The 20,674-nt window shown below is 33.6% G+C and overlaps 1 protein-coding gene across 14 annotated transcripts in view; it reads left to right on the forward strand.

Annotated features, from left to right (window-relative positions):
- The window catches only part of LOC114346561 (protein tramtrack, beta isoform), a 245,363-nt gene that overhangs the window by 119,009 nt on the left and 105,680 nt on the right, over window positions 1-20,674 (forward strand). The window contains exons 5-7 of one of the 14 annotated variants that reach the window (XM_028297322.2): window positions 3,521-3,635; window positions 7,872-8,090; window positions 10,119-10,282. The exons of 12 other annotated variants lie outside the window; for them this stretch is intronic. In XM_028297322.2, the coding sequence (XP_028153123.1) occupies window positions 3,521-3,635; window positions 7,872-8,090; window positions 10,119-10,197 (413 nt within the window). In that variant the 3' untranslated portion in view covers window positions 10,198-10,282. Of the gene's footprint in view, window positions 1-340; window positions 462-3,520; window positions 3,636-7,871; window positions 8,091-10,118; window positions 10,283-20,674 lie in introns of those variants that run through there. One more of the 14 variants, XM_028297317.2, reaches the window with a different exon arrangement.

Consider the following 20,674-nt stretch of genomic DNA (forward strand, 5'->3'; position numbering starts at 1 on the left):
GTGTGTATACCATTTTTTTTTCTTTTTATAACTGCTTCTACTGAGTCTATAGGCTTCACGTATGTATACACCATTTTTTTTTACTTTTTTATAAGCTAGATTTTTGCTAAGAATGTTTTGTTTTTCTAAATAGGTGTTTTTTTTTTTGTTAAAACTGAACATATTCACTCGCAAATTTTTCATTCCCGAGAAGTCACTTTTTTTCTTTCACATGTTAGCTATGTGTCTGCCAAATTTTCATGTCAATCTAAGCGGTTCTTTAAAATGGTGGCAAACACCGTGGGTAAATGGACTAATCACAAAAACGGCATCATTTTGAAAAAGGCTGTTTCTGTTACAGTTTCCCTAAAGCTGCGGCCGATGTACCATTTAAATCGGTTAGTTCATCATTGCATAGATGGAAAAAGAACCCTTTAATGTAATTTTATTATTCTTAATAATATTAAAACTTATTAATATTTTTTTGTTGTATTTTTTTCTTTTCTCTTTTTGTAGACCTTTTACGATCCGACACCGTAATAGGCATAAGGAAAAAAGACAAGACGAAGAAGAGTAGACCTTTTACTGATATCCATTTTCGTGAATAGTTATCACAAATTCCAGCATATTGCATAATAATAAAAGCATGCACAACAAATGTGTCCCTAAATTCACGAAAGATTTGAATTTGCTGACGTTTGTGCAGTAAAGTGTTAACAATAACAAAATAAAAAAATGGATTTGTTAATCGTCAAAATTGCCGCATAATATGACTGTTACAAAAAAAAGAACGCATCCTCAACTTGTCAATATTGTTTGGTGTGAATTTTGGGCTGCTATATCATATTGGACCATACTTCTTTGAAAATAAGGTTAGTCAAGCAGTGACCGTTACTAGTAATCTCGTGATATCGCAATATGATAAGAGAGTTCTTGGTGCCTAAAATGGATGATATTGACGTGGACGACATGTGGATTCTGGTTTCAACAATCGGTGCCACATGTCATACAGCTCGTGAAACAGTTCAATTACCCCATGAAAAATTGCCTGTACGTGTAATCTCTTGTTTCGGTGATCAGAATTATTGGTCTCCTAGATCCTGTGATTTAACACCATTAGATTTCTTTTTATGGGGGTAAGTCGAAAGGTCTATGCCAACAAGTTTGCAATCACCCGTGTATTGAAGGAGGAAATTCAGCCACATTTATGCGAAATAGTCACGAAAAATTTCGATAAAAATAATAAAGGACACTGTGCTAAAGCTCGAAGAATTAGACCTAAACAAGTAGTTTCTTTTACAACAATACAGGAAGAATTCACGCTTTCAGTTGTTTTACCGAAGAGAAATTAGTTATGCATGGTTGGTTCAGTATAAATCTCGATTCAAGTCATTATTTACTTCAGATATCAAAGTTTACATTATTGAAAAATTACAAAAAAAATCCTGAATTAATTTTAAATCAAATATATCACATAATTATTGCAGAAGTGACAACAAAACAAATTAATATCCAATGTAATTAAATAAAAAAGTTACAAATAAAAAAAAATGAAGTAATAATCTTACGTTAAAAACAATTCGAGTTGCTTGTTTAGTATAAAGAAGTAAAGTAGAATAAAAGAAAACAGTTTTTAATTACTTATTTACTTTGAAATGCTTTGTTAGAACTAGATTTTTAAATCTTCATCAATCTTTTTTCTTCAGCTTTTTTTAAGTTACAATTTTATAATCCACTTATATAAATTAAATGAAACATTTTTCGTTAAGTTTACATTATAGGTCTGGATCCCGCGTATGAAAAAAAAGTTGTATAATAGCAAGCTGAAAATTTGTTAATAGCTTAAGGGTGTCTAGTCGGACAAACTTTGATATATGGGAACACTGGAACAGGGGAAGTTTTAACTGTGGAACAGGTTAAAAATTTGGAACGGTCAGACCTCGAAAACGGCACATGTATTTTGTCCGACAGAACAGACTTAAACTCTCCGAACAGAGATTAAACTCTCATGCAAAAATCAGACTGCTATTTATCACCAAATGGGCGTTTTAATGAGTGGAACATGTAGAATATGTCAAATGACAGGAATTATGACAGGTGATAAATAGCAGTCTGATTTTTGCATCAGAGTTTAATCTCTGTTCGGAGAGTTTAAGTCTGTTCTGTCGGACAAAATAAATGTGCCGTTTTTGTGGTCTGACCGTTCCTATTTTTTAACCTGTTCAACAATTAAAACTGCCCCTGTTACAGTGTTCCCATATATCAAAGTTTATCCGGCTAGACACCCTTAAGCTATTAAAAAATTTTCAGTTTGCTATTAATCAACTTTTTTTTCATACGCGGGATCCAGACCTATATATTATTTCTACTATAGTCTCTTTTTAAACCAAAAGGAGTAATTCAAATTTCCCGCGCCGTAAAGCTTGTTTGTAATTGGTCCAACCTCAGTCAAGTTTACTGCACTGTTATCAAATTTTGACACTAATGACATTTATAAGATTTTGACGCTATTGGCATTTCATAGGTTAATTAAGTTATATCGGCCATTTTTTGTATTTCCTGCGCTATTCTTTTAATTTTTAGATTTTTAGTCTGTTTTTATATAAAAAACAGTTGGTATATTAGTATAATATAATATTTATGGATTACCGTCAAAGGCCTATGTGATCAACCAAAAAAGAAGGTGTATTTGGTGATAGTTCTAGTGACTTTCTTGGGTGTGAATGTAAATCTGTCTTTTTAGTTTACTCCTCTTGGCTAAAAAACAAAGTTTAGTGTATAAAAAAATGTCTAGTGGCTGTAATTCCAGTGTACTTCGCTAAAAGAAGAAGAAGAAACAGACATATGACTTAAATATTTTGTATTGGTATCATGCGACGTCATTTGCTATGACGCGGATGACGTGTATCGAGGTTTATACTGTACCAACTATATATGTCCTGACTTTGATATACATATGCTTTTTCTCATGAGGATCTTTCAGTGCGTCACAGTTTTTCGATTTCTTTCTAACGCATTAAATTGTATGTGACAGAAAAAAACGCACGTCGGTGATTACATTTCGTCGGTGACATTTATAACATTTATTCTAGTTGTCAATAGATAAAAAATTATTTACTAATTATATAATACATGTATATATATATATATATATATAATGTATATCTACGAATATAATCTGTACAATTTATAAGGCTATACAAATCAAAGAAAATACCATTTTATAAATGCAATAAACAGAATTGATTTGTTTTTATGCCAAATTGCAAATAAAATGTGACAACTGTCAGATTTAACTAAAATGTCATGTTAGAATAAATCTCATAAATGTGTATTATCACGGACTTACCTTTTTTTCTATCATTTGTGACGCACTGAAAAATGCTCATGAAAAGAAGCATACAACCATCATCAATATAAAACATGTAACATGTTTACTCATGAGCATTTTGAGAGAGCATGAGCATTTTTATTTTATTGTTCAGTGTTCAGGTCATGCTTAGGTTTATATTTTTGAATTATTAACACTACCTTATTCCAGATATAAATACAAAGGACTTACTGCAAAGAATCAAAAGAAAACCCAATATGCCAAGGTATATAGTTGATGGATTCGTATTTCACGTAAACATTACCAAAGGAAACCCGCCAATGATGTACGTATTTTTGGTTGAATATTTTTTTTTCTGAATCTCAGTAAAGCCCGATTATGTCTCAAACATTATTACGAAGATCGATCGATAACTACTTGGTTTATACGGGGTGTAACAAAAATGTAGGCCATAAATTAAATCACACCAAAAATATATCGATTTAACCTAACTTACCTTAGTACAAATGTGCACATAAAAAAGTTACAGCCCTTTGAAGTTACAAAATGATAATATATTTTTTTCCATATATCGAAAACTCTTAGAGATTTTTTATTGAAAATGGACAAGTGGCATTCTTATGGCAGGAACATCTTAAAAAAAATTAACAGTGAAATTTGTACACCCCATAAAAATTTTATGGGGTTTTGTTCCCTTAAACGCCCCCAAACTTTTGTGTACGTTCCAATTGACTTATTATTGTGGTAAAGTTTGTTTAGCAGAAAATGGTTGACTTCAATTAGTGCGGTCGTAAACGCCAAAGAAAACTTCTGGTGATATTTTGCCAACCATGGGAAAACTAAGTTGAGATGAGTACAAAAGAACTTTCATTTAAAAGCTTACTGCTAACTAAAATTAAAGTAATGCTTCAACACTATTAGAATCACTTCTTCGTTTTCAGTCAATTATTTCAACAAATAATTGATTTGCACCACACTCAAATTGGAGTGTAGACTAAATCATGTGATGATTTCTTGTAGCGTCGATGTATCGTGTCAAAAAACTTTTAGTAGATTTTTTCAAACACAAGCCACTCTTTGTGCTCTTTGAAAACTGTCAGTATAATCTAGATCTAGATCCAACACTGAAAATTATTCCCAATATTGAACACAATCCAAGTAAGCGACACACATGGTTATAATCCTCCTAGTTTGCCAACTTTCTGGAGTATGGCTTAGGCAACATTTTCTCCCTGTACCAAGCATACTATGTAAGTCGCAGTTTATGTCACTTGTAGTGTGGCTGTCTGGTGATTTGCTGATTAAGCATGGTGTGGATGAGCATGTATATACATATGAATTTGTGCTTATGTGTATGTGCGCTCGTGTGTTTATGTCTGAAGCCGGACTCAAACGACTCGTGTACTTGGCGAATAATCGTCACTTGCGTATACTGGCAATTCTGTGTGAGTGGGTTACTAGTACAATTATTGTACTATTTGTCAAATACTAATAATAATAATGTTAATACTACTATTAATTGTCAAAGAATTGTTCTAGTAACCCTCCCAAAAGACATAGTAAGTAACGCAAGTAACGATTATTCGCCAAGTACACGAGTCGTTTGAGCCCGGCTTGAGCGTATGAGTAATGTACAATCAACAAATTGTATAGTTAATAACACCTGCAACTCCTATGCCACGTTCTCAGTTGACCAGCGGGCGTTTATGTGGTTATATCATAGTGCCATCTCTCGTATGATCCTATATACCCAAAGGCCGCCCCTTATTAGCCAGTGGAACATTCCGTTTTGGGGATGAGGGCTTCCCCACCGAGTCCATCCTACCTGGTGTACTGGACTTACAGTCTAAGACAGGTACGTTTGCATTAGCTTAGCTAGAAATTAAAAGGAAAATAATCTCATTACCAAAGAAAAAAGGGATTTTCCATTAGTTACCCCCCAACACTGCTTTTGCAAACGAAAAATTTATGCGTGATATTTTTAATTATTTTCTGATTCGCTGAGATTTAGCTCTCAACGATTATCATCTCTTTCCAAAACTAAAAAAGGCAAGTTGCTTAGCTTTACGCTAGTTATTTCATAGACTTACTTTTATCGACTCTTGACATACATAAAGGAGCTGCATTTTGCCCACCCTTATGATCTTCATGAAGATGCGAAAAGGATTTTAAGAATACTTGTAACCTGCCAGTGAAAACGGCATATGGGGAAGACAGTCTAACTTTGACATCTACAAGAAATATAAGGGAGTAGCTGGTTAGGGAATATAAAAGAAATAAGATAAGGTGGGCAAGAGGGAGTGAAAGCTACACTCCAGACGAGCCCTATTATCAATATATCTGGTAGAAAGGAATAGGAGAGGCCAAGACTGAAATGGAAGAATTGTGTAGACGAGGATGCGAGGAGGATTGGCGCAGCAAATTGGCAACAGTTGACAATGAACAGGAACGACTAGTGAAAGTGTGATAAGATCGAGTAGTAAATTATAGTCGGAGACAAGATTGGGTTTTGTTAAGACATTTATTTTGATCTAAACATACACAAAAAAGGACAATGAAATTACTTCGTTATTTAAACATACCTTCCCCATATAGGGCTTTCGTAAACCTCAGAAGGTTGACAATATTCGATACATGCATAATAAACCTACGACCGAAGGAATTACTTAGGACTCAAATTTATTTCTCAACGCGAAATAAATGCATAAGGAGGGAGGTATCTAACTCAACGCATCAGATGGTAGGATAATGATAACTACGTTCAGCACACATAGTCGTTGGGTGGGTTGGGGATCTATCGATTTCGTTCAACTCAAGAAATCGACGGGCTTCAGCTCACCTGTTCCTAGCTATTTTCCGTTCAACACACAGAGAATGAAATGGATTTCTGTTTGGTCTTTTATACTGTCAGAGACGGTATAAGAACATGTTTAGTTGAGAAAAGAGTATATTATCATAACAAAATAGATTCGAGAAAAGGAGAAGGCTCAACTAGGGCTTTAGTATTACTGACGATAAATTATATTTTGAACGAAAAATATTGAACGAAGTTTTCTCTGATGGGTCAGGTAGTTATCGATTGACAACCACGTAACATTTTTCGATTCGATTTTGTACTTATAGTAGGGGAGGAAAGTATGCTAAATTTGCAGTTACTCGAGCGTTAGGGGGACCTATTGGGTTGTGAAGAGTAGGTCCTAAAACCAAAAAACGTTAAGTTTTCCATAAAGTGGGGGACTTTCTATTTTTTAATTTAATTTTCCATTTCCAACAATCATTTTTTTCCGATTATATACATATGAATGAAAAAATGCCTCGAATAAAAGTTACTTATTAAATAAAGGAATCCAAATCTGCAATAAAAAATGGGGGCTCCTATTTAAAATTTTAAAGTAACCCCCCCTACCCCACCTCCGTGGGGGTCGTGTTTGGTGTCATTCGATAGATTTAAAAAAATATTAAATACGTGCATTTTTCAGTTTTTCTGATGTTCATTTCGCGAAATATCGCGGGGTGCGTATTTAAAATTTTAAATTTACCCCCCACCCCTCTTCGTGGGTGATCGTGTTTGGTATCATTGGATCGATTTTTAAAAAATATTGAACACGTATGTATTTTTTAGTTTTTCGATCTGACGTTCATTTCGCGCAATATTAGCTTTTTTTTTGTGAAACTTTGTGACTCGCCCATTTCCTTACGCCCCGCTCAAATCGTCAGATTTTTTGAAATATACATTGTTTTGCATGTACTTAAGTTACCTTATCTTAATCTGACGATTTCGAGTTTTTCTAAGGATAAATTTTTTTCGGACCCCCTTAACGAACTCCCCTTATATGATAGAGGTACATTTACAGGTAGGCCTGGATCCCGCGTACCAAAAAAAGTTGATTAATAGCAAGCTGAAAATTTGTTACTAGCTTCACGGTGTCTAGTCGGACAAACTTTGATGTACGGGAACACTGGAACAGGGGAAGTTTTAATTGTGGAACAGTTTATTGGAACGTCAGATTATGAAAACGTCCCATGTATTTTGTCGAATAGAATATCCAATTGATTTGTTATTACCCTTTGATTAAACTCTCATGCAAAAATCAGACTGCTATTATTAACCAACATGATTCCTGTCATTTAACATGTTCTTCGTGTTCCACTCATTAAAATGGCCAGTTGGTGATAAACACCAGTCTGATTTTTGCATGAAAGTTTAATGAAATGGTAACAAATCAGTTGGAAGTTCTGTCCGACAAAATACATGGAACGTTTTCGTAGTCCGACGTTCCAAATTTTTAACCTGTTCCATAATTAAAACTTCCCCTGTGCCAGTGTTCCCATACATCAAAGTTTGTCCGACTAGACACCGTTAAGCCATTAACAAATTTTCAGCTTGCTATTAATCATATATCATAATATTGCAGATTGATCATAATATTTTTTTTTGGTACGCGGGATCCAGGTCTAAGTCTAAGGGTGTTTCTCCCCATGTGATAATCTGACGCGCTGGAGTAACTGCAAAATTCCCCCTTGGGCTCCCCTACCATTACTTTTTTAACATTATTTTTAGTTATTTACGATGTTTGGAATATAAACGATTGGGTTGTCATGCTAGAGCTGTTATACCATACGATGGATCAATCCACGATATAAAAGTAAACAAACCTCACAATCATCCGCCAGATCATGGTGCTGAGGAAAAAATCGTATTTTTGAGAGAATTGAAGGAGGTTCTACTGAAGAATCCGAACGTGCCCAGTCGAACTGTATATGCTACTCTTTCTGAAATGTAAGTAAAAGAATACAGTGTGTACGTAGATAGTATGGAAATATTTCATTATTTTAAATGTTACTTATTTAGAGATAAAGTTTAGGTAGATCCATTTTGGGTTTCGTGAAAATCATCCCCTAATTAGCATCCCAAATGGAATTATTCATTACCGCTTTACAATTTACTGTACTTATGTATTGTTTAAAACATTTGGTTTTAAAATAAACAATTTAAGTATTAGTGATACGAAAAATCTCGAACAGCAAAAACATGTAGGTTTTGCATTTTTGAATATTTTGGATTCTTTTTCTGTAAAAATTGGTTAAGATACGGCTGTTCAAAGTTTGCACACACTCGTGATTAGTGACTCGTTCAAGCCCTTTCAACTACAGCCCTTTCATAAATAAGCACTTTCACCGGTGAAACTTACTGATCACCTACAGTGATGAGCGCGCTAATAACCGGCAAAATAACGAAAAATATGGAAAACAAAATACGTTGTGAAATCGAAAGAGATGAAACTAATAGAGGTGGGAAATTATCGGTATAAACTTATAAATTTACATTACATTATGATATTTCCCACCTTTAGACATTAGCTCTACTTGATTTCAGTCATAATATTATACGTATGACGTTTAGTAAAATATTTTAGTTGAGTTATTTTTATTATTAGTTTGATTTAGATATAATTAAAATGGATGCTAATTAATGTTTATTTTACTAGCATCTGTCTTAATTTATTCAATGGTTTGTTCTAACATGGGAAATTAAAATGAAATGTTTTTCGACGTCCTACCTATAATTATGACTTAAGTCAACTAGTTCTTAAGCTAATGTATAAAGGTGAGAAATATCGTAATGTAATGTAAATTTATAGGTTGATACCGATAATTTCCTACCTCTACTAGTTTCATATCTTTTTTTCACAATGTATTATGTTTTCCATTTTTTACGTTATTTTGCCGGTTATTAGCGCTCATCACTGTATATACAATACAGAAGTAAAGTAGGTTGTAAAGCGATAACGATTAATTTCATTTGGATAACTTGCTTAGTTTTGATGCTAGAAACTTTTATAAAAAAGCAAAAATTAAGCTTTCTAAACACTTTAAAAGAGTTTTAATGAGTTTCCCGAAAAATGGTTCATTTTTTGGTTATTTCACGTTGAAACATTCGATTTGTAATTTGATGAATAAGAACCTACTTTTCACGAACTACAACTCTGCTTCTATTGTGTCTACAGACTTCATATGTACACCTTTTTCCTTTTTTGTGTTACATTTTTGCTAAGACTATTTTTTTTTTCGATAAAATACTTACTTTTTGAGTGATTTGCGAAAAAAACGTCTAAGAACGTGTTTCTTTTTTGTTGAAAAATGAACATTTTCACTCGCAAATAACTCAAAGAGTATTAACTTAGTGAAGAAACTCTTATAACAAAAGTTGCTTAGAATAATTAGCGAATTTATCCATTTTCTGACTTATTTTGAAAGTATTTCACCCCCCAAAAGGCGGTGCCGTTTTACCCCTCAGAAAGGTTTAAAACTGCGTCTTTTCGATTGCACAAGTGCACAAAACGCATTTTGATTTTTGTCGATAGGGCACTCTGATCAAAACATATCGAATTTTTACCGTCGAGTTAATACAAATTTTATTTGAATTGATTTCGCGCTCGTACCTGACATACAAAATCGACGTTCGCTTCAAGTGTTGTTTCTGAGAGAACGGTTCATTCTACACACACGGTGCTAATACACATTTTTGTTCAAAATTATCTTGTGTACATTTCTTGTTTGAAATATTTTTTCTTTTGCATTTCCTCCCTACCAGCGGGGTTTTAAGGGGAAGCCCTGGGTAGACATGGCAGACTTTTTTGCATCTTTTTTTGAGGTTTCAAAATTGACATTCTCAGCAAAATTTAGCTTGTTCATTTGATTTTTAGAGGTCAAATCTCTAACGACTGAACTAATATTACATTGTTAAACTAAATTAAATTTAAACTAAACTAAATTCAAACTAAATAATTTTCTATATTTTTTCTAGGTATCCAAACGCCGCTAGAGAATTTAATTTTGAAACGGTACGTCATAAAATGAACCGTTGGAGAAAAATGAATGAATAAGATATTTATAGATGAATATATTTTAGAAATGTATTTTCCCTGTGTATTACAAATAATTTGTGTTCAATAAATATATTACCACAGATCTATTTTTACTATCCTCCTGATACAGAACTGATTTATAACTTCAAACTCCAGATTCCAAGCAAATTTCAAGTTGGGAATTACATTTAATATGTTCATTTATTTGCATAAGTAAATAATACTGCCATTTTGTTAGTGGCAGTTTGAGTTACAGCGTCCCAATCCCAATGGATATATCGGTTTTTAATAAACGAAAACCCGTTGTACTTGCATAAACTATATTGAAATAAAGAAGTAATAATACATCAAAATAAAAATAAAAAAGTTACGCTGTGTACGAGATTCGAACCTATACGGGCAGAGACTAAGGCTGTGGTCTTCAATAAACGCTGTACGCCGCGTACATCGTTACGCAATACGGCGCATACAGCGTTTGTCGATCGCCGGCAACTTGACCTAGTCACTACAGAACGTTGTGAACCATACTGACTATGGTCATCAATAAACACCATACAAGTACAAGGTCAGGTTCAGATTTTTTTATCACTGGCCTTGCATCAGTTACACGCTGCATTCGGCGTACAATCAAGATCACATTCATTGTTTATTGTATAAATTATACAGACACGATGTAGGTACGTTATAACGCTATACGCGGCGTATGGCGTTTATTAGTAGCCATCGCGTGATGCCGCTTACATCAGTTGCATGCTACGGTTAGCGTACCATAAGTCATCATCATCATCATCAATGGCGCTACAACTCTTCGCGAGTCTTTGCCGCGTTTACTATTGCCTTCCATGTTTTTCGACCATAAGTCACTGCATCCATTATTTATTGTATTAAGCATACAGACGCGATGTGCTGCATAAAGCCTATACGCGGCGTACGGCGTTTATTTAATAACACCGCCTGATACCGTGTTGAGGTAAGATTAATATCTTACCAATATTCGAATACTTAAAATCTTAAAATATTAACGAAGTACCGAATTACTATATTTAATTATAGAAACCAAAACATTTTTTTAACTTTTGTTTACTTTTTAAACTGGAGAGCATAATTTCATATACAGGGTGTTTGGTAAAGAATGGGCCATGGCCTAATCTTAGATTTCTGAGGTTAAAATAGGTCGATTTAAGCTAACTTACCTTAGTACAAAAGTTGATAATAACCGAAATACAGGTTGTCAAAGTTAAACTTTTATTTTATTTATTCTTGAATATTTCCTAACAGGCATAGGATAAGAACACGAAATTTGGTAAGCGGGGGTTTTTTTGGGATGATAAATTTAAATTCGCCACCAAAAATGATGTATTACCCAGAGGGCGCCACATACGTCTTTCAGTGGTCATTTAATACGTTCAGATTTTTTTATCCCCACTCTACACACTTTTTAAAGCAAAATTTTGATTTTCTTAATATTTTTACTGAAAAAAGGTATACTACATTCATCTCGCTAAACTCAACGGTGTTCGAGATAAACGCATTTTAAATCTGTGATACAACATATTTTTGTGCGTAATATCATTGTAGTTAGACCCGAAAAATAAACTTGAAACCAAAATAATTGTGCCAATTCTCATATTTATGTCATTGCATCGCAAATTCCATTTGAAGAAATTTGCGATACATTTTTGTAAATTTTTATGGTTGTAAGTTGTTTTTCGGGTGTAACTACAATGATAACATGCAAAAAAATTATGTTGCCTCCCAGATTTAAAATGCGTTTATCTCAAAAACGGTTGAGTTTAACGAGATGAATGTAGTATACCTTTTTTAAGTAAAAATATTAAGAGAATAAAAGTTTTGATTCAAAAAGTATATAGGGGGGGGGGTAATAAAAAAGTTAAACCTATTTAATGAGCGATGAAAGGCGTATGTGGCGCCCTCTGGGCAATACATCATTTTTGGTGGCAAATTTAGAGGGCGGAGGTAAATTCCTCACCAACCAGTAAAAACATATAATCCGACAGGTATTTTCCTCACCAAATTTAAAGGTTCCTATTAATCCGGTAGGTATTTTCCTCACCAACTCACTCAGGTAATAAAATAAAAATATAGGTTTAATTTAAGAATGTCTATTATGAAAGCATCCGAAATCCGAATACAAGACATTAATTTCCTTACATCCTTACATTATAATAATAGTTTATAATAAAGATTATTTCATTCATAGGAGATTCTGACCAATAGAAAGCTACAGAAATCTGAATTAAATCGATAATTTTTTATAATCTCCCGTCGTTAAGTATATTACGTCAGATGCCCTTCGTTGCTACGAAAAAATACATTTAGTGACATTAATGACAACTAGTGTTTTAAAAATTATAAAAGTGATGACTTTCAATCGTCAAATATTTATAAAAACTGTGTGTTTAATGGTACTTACATAAATAAATTACAATAAAATTTTGGTTTTGAACAGTTTTATTCATGAAATAATCGCAACAAATTGCACTCGACCTCTGAAATTAATATAGAATTTTTGCTCTCGTGACACTTTGACATAATTTGACATAATAATGACTTAAAACTGTCAAAGTGTCACTCGGGAAAAATTCAATAATTTCAGAGCTCTTGTGCAATTACTACTGATAATATGCAAGACGTATAAATTATTATTTAATATTTACTATAATAAGACAGACACTTTACAAAATCCATTCTAGTCATTTGATTAGACTGATATCTTATTAATAAATTTACTACATTTTTAAATTTCAGTTTAACTTGTTTATCTTTGATAGGTTTTGCAATATGCAAACTTTAAATTTTAACATACGTAACTACCTGAAAGTCTTTAATTTTTTCAAAGAAAATATATATGGATGGATGCGTATTACAAAACGATAAATTAAAATGCGAATGAAAAGATTCGCAAGCATTCGTAATACGAATAACAGAAGAATTTGCCTCTGTCCACAAATATGGGGAGAATATGGCATTTTCGTCTATATAAGTTTTAACTAAATAATCAACATATCTATCTTAAATTTCATTTCCTAGTTTGCATGACATTAAATCAAACACAAAACAATCTGATACGTCTTCTGGTTTTATATGTAAGGCCAAAAGTATGTTTGAGCCACTTGCCTCTTTCAGAATCATTTTTATATTCTGATATTAAATCAAGAAACCAAGATATTTCTATACCAAGCTTAGTGTAGGTGAAATTTACAACCATGTATTTTAGTGTTCGGACACATTTCAATGATTGCATTCCTTTTCAAAATCTTCAAAAATTTTACTAACATTAAATTCAATTTTGAGAGCTTTAAAAATTTCTGATTTTAACAAATAAAAAATATTGTTGTAAATTTCTGTTTTTTTGTTTGGCAGTAAACAGTATAATAAAGAAATATAATGCCCATTAATTAGCCCATGAATAATGAATAATTGCAATGTGCCATCCATATAATAAAATTCAATGTGGCTAAAAGACTTATATTTGTTTCACAACTAAATACAATTATCCTACTTTTGACACAGTTTATAAAGAGAAAATTTTCCCTCTTGGTTGTTTTTTGAGCACACCCCGTCACAAATTCTTGAACCTCATCAATATTGGAAGGAAGTCGACCAGGCATCATTTTTCGTCGATAATTATATATTTTTTCTTATGAAATTGACAATAATCGTAGTAATTGTTTCAGACAAATTAGCTGCAAGTGCTTGGCGTATAATTTTTGCTGGTTTTTCAATTCTCTTCTGCTTTACGTTTACAATAGTTAGAAACAATTTTTCGATCTAACCTCTGACAATCTGGTTCATGATTATGTACTTCTAGATATTGTAAAAGTTGCACCAATAGTACAAAATTTCGCACTACAAGTTGTTTTATCCTCCAGAACACTTCTTCACTTTTTAAAACTATAAAAAATAAAATTTTCAAATACGAATACCGCGTAAGGTTTACCGCGATCACTTTCTATTAAACATGCCATTTTTGTCAAAATTCCAATTGTGACTAAAAATAAAATACTATAATTAATTAATTAATTATTATAATTATAGGTACCTACTGTAATTTAATAGTAGATAAATAATTCAATTGACTGCCTTTTAGTAAAAGCTACCTGAAATAACTGAAATAACCATTTTGGTCTTGGTGAGGAAAATACCTGTGGGATTATGACATACCCTTATAAACGCAGGCAAAAGATTATTTTGGTGAGGAAATTACACCCGCCGAATTTAGATTTCTCGTCCCAAAAAACACCCGTTTACTAAATTTCGTGTTATTATCCCTTGCCCGTTAGGAAATATTAAAGAATAAATAAAATAAAAGTTTAACTTTGACACCCTGTATTTCGGATATTATCAACTTTTGTACAAAGGTAAGTTAGCTTAAATCGACCTATTTTAACCTCAGGAATCTAAGGTTAAGCTATGGCCCATTCTTTACCAAACACCCTGTATATGCGTGCCCGATGACACAATGCTATTCTGTTAACTTTGCAATATACATACTTTTATATAATACACACTTGACCCACTAAGGACGGTGTGTCACATAACATTTGTTGATATAAAGAGAAACACGCGGAAGATCTGACACGCTAAATATTAAGCCTTGATACCAGTCATTTGAGCTACAAACATCTGATGAAGATTGCACGTAACGCGCGGTACATCCTCAATTAAGTACTAAGCCGACGTAACTGTAATTGTAATTAGTTCAACACATCTCTCTCTTCAATCCTGACCCCCCGGAGGGAGTGTAGTGGTCGACGTGATGTCGTGTATTGTCCGTCTCCAAAGATCTCTGCCTCTGGTCATTTCTTTTAATTCATGCATAGGTCTTTTGCATATTCCTGTAATCTGATCGATCCATCTTGTTGGGGATCTTCCTCGAGATCTTCGGCCTTCCACCTTTCCTTGTATAATGAGTGTTTCCATGTTTTCTGTGTTAGCTCTCATAACATGTCCAAAGTATTTTAATTGTTGGAGATGGACTTTACTGGAGAGCCGTTGGCTAACTTTTAGCTCTCTTAAAATCGAATTATTTGTTCTATGGTCGGTCCAAGGAATTCGTAGCATTCGTCTCCAACAGAACATTTCAGTGGCGTCTATCTTTCTTCTTTCCGAATTTCTCAGGGTCCAAGATTCACATCCGTAAGTCAGTATTGGGAATATTAAGCAGTTGATCAACCTCATCTTTAACGCTCTTGAAATTTGACAGTCCTTCCATATTGTGGTCATTTTTGCTGTGGCGACTTTTGCTAGATTACATCTAAGTTTTATTTCCTCCTGTAGTGACCCTGTGTTTGTGATTAATGATCCCAGATATAAGTATGAGTTCACAACCTCAAACCGATCAATTGTGGATATATGTGGATGATTGTTATGTAGTCTATCCACTCTCATGATCTTTGTCTTTGATATGTTTAATTTCGGACCAAATATTTGACTTTCGTTTTCAACCAGTCGTATAAGATCAATCAGCTCTGCTTGACTATTTGCAAGAAAGGCTGTGTCATCTGCGAAACGTAGGTTGTTTATTTTATGACCATTTATTGAGATGCCTTTTTCCCATCCTTCAAGTGCTCTCCTCATAATATGCTCTCCATATATATTGAATAATTGTGGCGATAGTATACATCCCTGTCTGACACCCCGTTCTGGATGAAATTCGTTTGAAAGTGTGTCAAGCACTTTAACTGATCCAGTAGTGTGTTCGTATAGTTCAGTTATAAGCGAAATAAGGTGTTGGGGTACGCACACTTCTTGTAGTATTTGCCATAAGTGTCTCCACTTGACCCTGTCGAACGCCTTACATTAATCTATAAAGCATATGTACAGTGGATTATTGAATTCCCTAGATTTTTCGATTATCTGTGTTATATTTAACAGGTGTTCTCTAGTACTCCTACCTTTGGTAAATCCAGTTTGCTCTTGTGGAATTTCTCTTTGAAGGAATGTTTTTAGTCTCTCGTTGATTATATGTAGCATTATTTTACTGGCATGTGATATAAGAGAAATAGTTCTATAATTGTCGCATTTATGGAAGCTGCCTTTTTTATGAAGTTCAACACATAAGTGATGAGTAAATGCGTGTGTATCCTGATTCACTACTAGCTAAGGGCTCTCCCCTAGGACAATAAGTGACTGCATCCATTATTTTTTGTATTAAGCATACATACAGACGCGACGTACGACGTAACGATGTACGCGGCGTACGGCGTGTGGAGACTACCGCTTAACGATATGATACAATATCGATACTTTTTAAATATTGAGTATTGTATTAGTTATGCCTTATGGCAATAAAGCATCGTATCGTGTATCGATATCGACAATACTTTCATATAAAAATATCGTATTGATATTGATTTCGATACGATATCGATACAATACTCGAAAAAATATCGACATAAAGAGGATTAAATTAATAAAAACGATTCTTTATTCATTCATCACTATCTTTACTTAAAAAAAATCTCTTAAAATATACAAGAAATAGGATGAATTATAGACCAGTGCAGATAGCTCTAAAATGGCCAAAAAAAATAAAAAATTAATAGCAGGATGAGACCAATTCCAAATGAAAGTACACATATTAGATAACATGTGGAACATTTTTCACCAAATCTGGATGAGGGGAATATGGGTTGGGGGAGCGTTTTTAGGGGTGAAAACAGTTAATTACGATTTGCGGCAAAACGGCACATCCTATCGAAAAAAGTTAAATCGCAAAGTTGTAGGCAATAAAAAGATCTACAACTTTTGTAAATAAACATTTTTCACATAACCTCAAAGTATCCGAGAAAATTGGAAAATTCGATGTTTTTGATTTTATTTTTTTTTCTCACTGAAAAAAAATTTTTTTTTACCAAATATGGTGGAAACTTACCTCTTTCTGTCCCAAACACGCTGTAATTTTTCTGTATAAAAATATTTTTTAAAACTCTTGTTTTTTATGTTTAAGGGAAAATGTAAGCATATTTTCAATTGAAAAATCTCCCGAAATTTTTTTAGCTTTTTTAAAGAAGTTGGCATTTTTTTTGTTTATTGAAACCTATATTTTCTGATGGTGTAAAAAAATATATACGTTACTGTGAAAAATTTTGTCACAAAAGGCAAAAATCGGAAATTTATTTTCAACCTCTCACCATTTTCAGATTCTCAGACGTAATATAAGTTGCATAGCGAGCAGGAACCAACGAACCTCTGTTAAAAATTTACTACACTAATGCCGTTGTCTGTGATTTTTAATTTTGTGAATAAATTATAGTTAAAAAAAAATAAAAAACACGCTTTTAAAGCACTAACAATTTAAAAATAAAATATTACTAGCTTTAATTTTAAAAGTTATTTTTAAATTTTTAGTGCTTTAAAAGCGTGTTTTTTTATTTTTTTTAAACTATATTTTTTTTAAGTCGGCCTACTTACCCATAAGCTACATTTTTTTAAACTCTTTTCTCATGAATCAAATTAAAAGTCACAACAACTTTTTTAACGAAAAAGTTTATTTAATACAAAAGAAAGTAATTATTATAATTTTAATGACCAATTTTTCATCAATTAATTAAGTTTTTGTTTCTTTGATGGCATTTCTTCATCACATTCGATAATGCTTACAGATTCTGGAGTTTCCTCTATGCAGCTTTCCGCAGCTGTGCAACTTACATTACGTCTGAGAAGCTGAAAATGGTTAGGGGTTGAAAATAAATTTCCGATTTTTGCCTTTTGTGACAAAATTTTCCACAGTAACATATATATTTTTTACACCATCAGAAAATAGAGGTTTCAATAAACAACAAAAATGCCAACTTCTTTAAAAGAGCTAAAAAAAGTTTCGGGAGATTTTTCAATTGAAAAAATGCTTACATTTTCCCTTAAACATAAAAAACAAGAGTTTTAAAAAATATTTTTATACAAAAAAATTACAGCGTGTTTGGGACATAAAGAGGTAAGTTTCCACCATATTTGGTAAAAAAAATTTTTTTTCAGTGAGAAAAAAAATAAAATCAAAAACATCGAATTTTCCAATTTTCTCGGATATTTTGAGGTTATGTGAAAAATGCTTATTCACAAAAGTTGTAGATCTTCTTATAGCCTACAACTTTGCGATTTAACTTTTTTCGATAGGATGTGCCGTTTTGCCGCAAATCGTAATTAACCGTTTTCACCCCTAAAAGCGTTTCCCCATCCCATGTTCCCCTCACCCAGATTTGGTGAAAAATTTTCCACATGTTATCTAATATGTGTACTTTCATTTGGAATTGGTCTCATCCTGCTATTAATTTTTTATTGTTTTTTTGCTATTTGCACTGGTCTATTACATTGTAACCTCACGATAAATATTATCCTTTAAAGAGCTCCTTGTCCATCTGTTCACACAATGAGTTCTTTGATACTTTTATCTTTTAAACAGCCTCTTTTATTGGTTTGTACCAGCGCTGCCTCAGAAAAAAGCCGCTCGACTGGTACGGACGTCGCTTGGACACATAAAATATTACTAGTTAACCGAGATAAAACGGGAAAAACACTAGAACAGTACTATATGATTTCCAGCATTATAAAATATTTGTGTCTGGTCCAGGTCTTGGAGATTGCAAGTACCTAGCTTTTAAATCCCTTTTCAAAAACATTGATATTATCTAATGATTTTAAAAATAAAATATCTTATCTCAGCACTCACGTGGCGTTTTATTTTTTTTCTCGATATCGATATTATCAATAATATCAAGGCAGGGCCGCCGCTAAAGTGTTGGCCTCCTGTGTGCAACTTAATATTTGCCGCCCCCTTTTAACATGTTAGTCGTTTAGGTACTAGTAGGTACTAGTATTTAAATGTGCAGGAGATGCATCGTCACCGTAAGGCTACGGCTCCACGGGCGAGAAATTGACGCTAGCAGTAGCCGTAAAGCGAACTTAAGGTTCAGCGCAACGGAAGAGGAATAGCCGAACTGAACCGACTACAGGACTTGTGCGTAGTCGGTTCAGTTCGGCTATTCCTATTTCGTTTCGCGGAACCTTAAGTTCGTTTTACGGCTACTGCTAGCGTCAATTTCCCGCCCGTGGAGCCGTAGCCTAACGCGTATATGAATAATAATTGCTCTGATCTCGACGTTACTTTTAGACCTGGATCCCGCGTACCAAAAAAAAGTTGACTAATAGCAAGCTGAAAATTTGTTAATAGCTTAACGGTGTCTAGTCGGACAAACTTTGATGTATGGGAACACTGGAACAGGGGAAGTTTTAATTGTGCAACAGGTTAAAAATTTGTAACGTCAGATTACGAAAACGTTCCATGTAGGTATTTTGTCGGACATAACTTCCAATTGATTTGTTACCATTTGATTAAACTCTCATGCAAAAATCACCCTGGTGTTTATCACCAACTGGGCATTTTAATAAGTGGAACACGAAGAACATGTCAAATGACAGGAATATGTTGGTTAGTAATAGCAGTCTGATTTTTGGGTAACAAATTAATTGGATGTTCTGTCCGATAAAATACATGGGACGTTTTCGTAATCTAACGTTCCAAATTTTTAAACTGTTCCACAATTAAAATTTCCCCTGTTCCAGTGTTCCCGTATATATCAAAGTTTGCCCGACTAGACCATAGATATAATATCAAGTAGATTAGTCCAGTTCCGAAAAATAGCGTAACGCGGAGCAGTTCGGGTCGGTGGTCTATCTATCTCTCTCTACCGGTACTTAGCTTTCTCTCTCTAGCATATGATGGCCGCCGCCTCTGTGTTTGTTTCATTCCATTAATCCCACCTCTTGGTAGATACGCTCACACTCGCACGACAGACAAAGATAGCTAGACCTAAGTACTTGATATTGGCGTTACACTCAGATGCACTGAGTAGCATATAACTAGCCTGGTCTATTGTTAGTTAACATGTCTCTGGACTAGACACCGTTAAGCTATTAACAAATTTTCAGCGTGCTATTAATCAACTTTTTTTGCTACGTGGGATCCAGGCCTATTTGAAATACAGTAGTGTCAGAGTAGTGTGCAAAAGAAACGGGCACACGAATATATATTACAAACAAAAAAATATATCTCGTCTAGTGAGCAACAAAGCAATGAAAATTACTCAAGCATTATAGTGCACCAAGAGACTGATTCTACTAACAATCAACAAGAACAACCAGGTAACTCTTTTCTTTCTAATCATGCTTCTTCTTCTTATTCTTATCAACCGTCACAAATACACATCAGTAATCTACACGATAGCCAAGAAAATCAGGACCAAGGATGGGACACTGTTTAAGCGCGCAAAAGAGCAAGAAAGGACAGCCCTGAAGCTGATAAACAACTAAGACAAACAATAATGAGCGATTACTGGCTCAAAGCACCCACACCAACGTCTAATAGATTTGCTAGCTTAGATGAAATACCTGATGAGTCCAACCAAACCGAAACTGATGAAGTTAAAAATAGTATTCAGCCCCCACCCATATTTGTTTCAGATGTAGGTGATATAAA

Source organism: Diabrotica virgifera, chromosome 7, assembly GCF_917563875.1.
Source record: "Diabrotica virgifera virgifera chromosome 7, PGI_DIABVI_V3a".
Taxonomy (NCBI): domain Eukaryota; kingdom Metazoa; phylum Arthropoda; class Insecta; order Coleoptera; family Chrysomelidae; genus Diabrotica; species Diabrotica virgifera.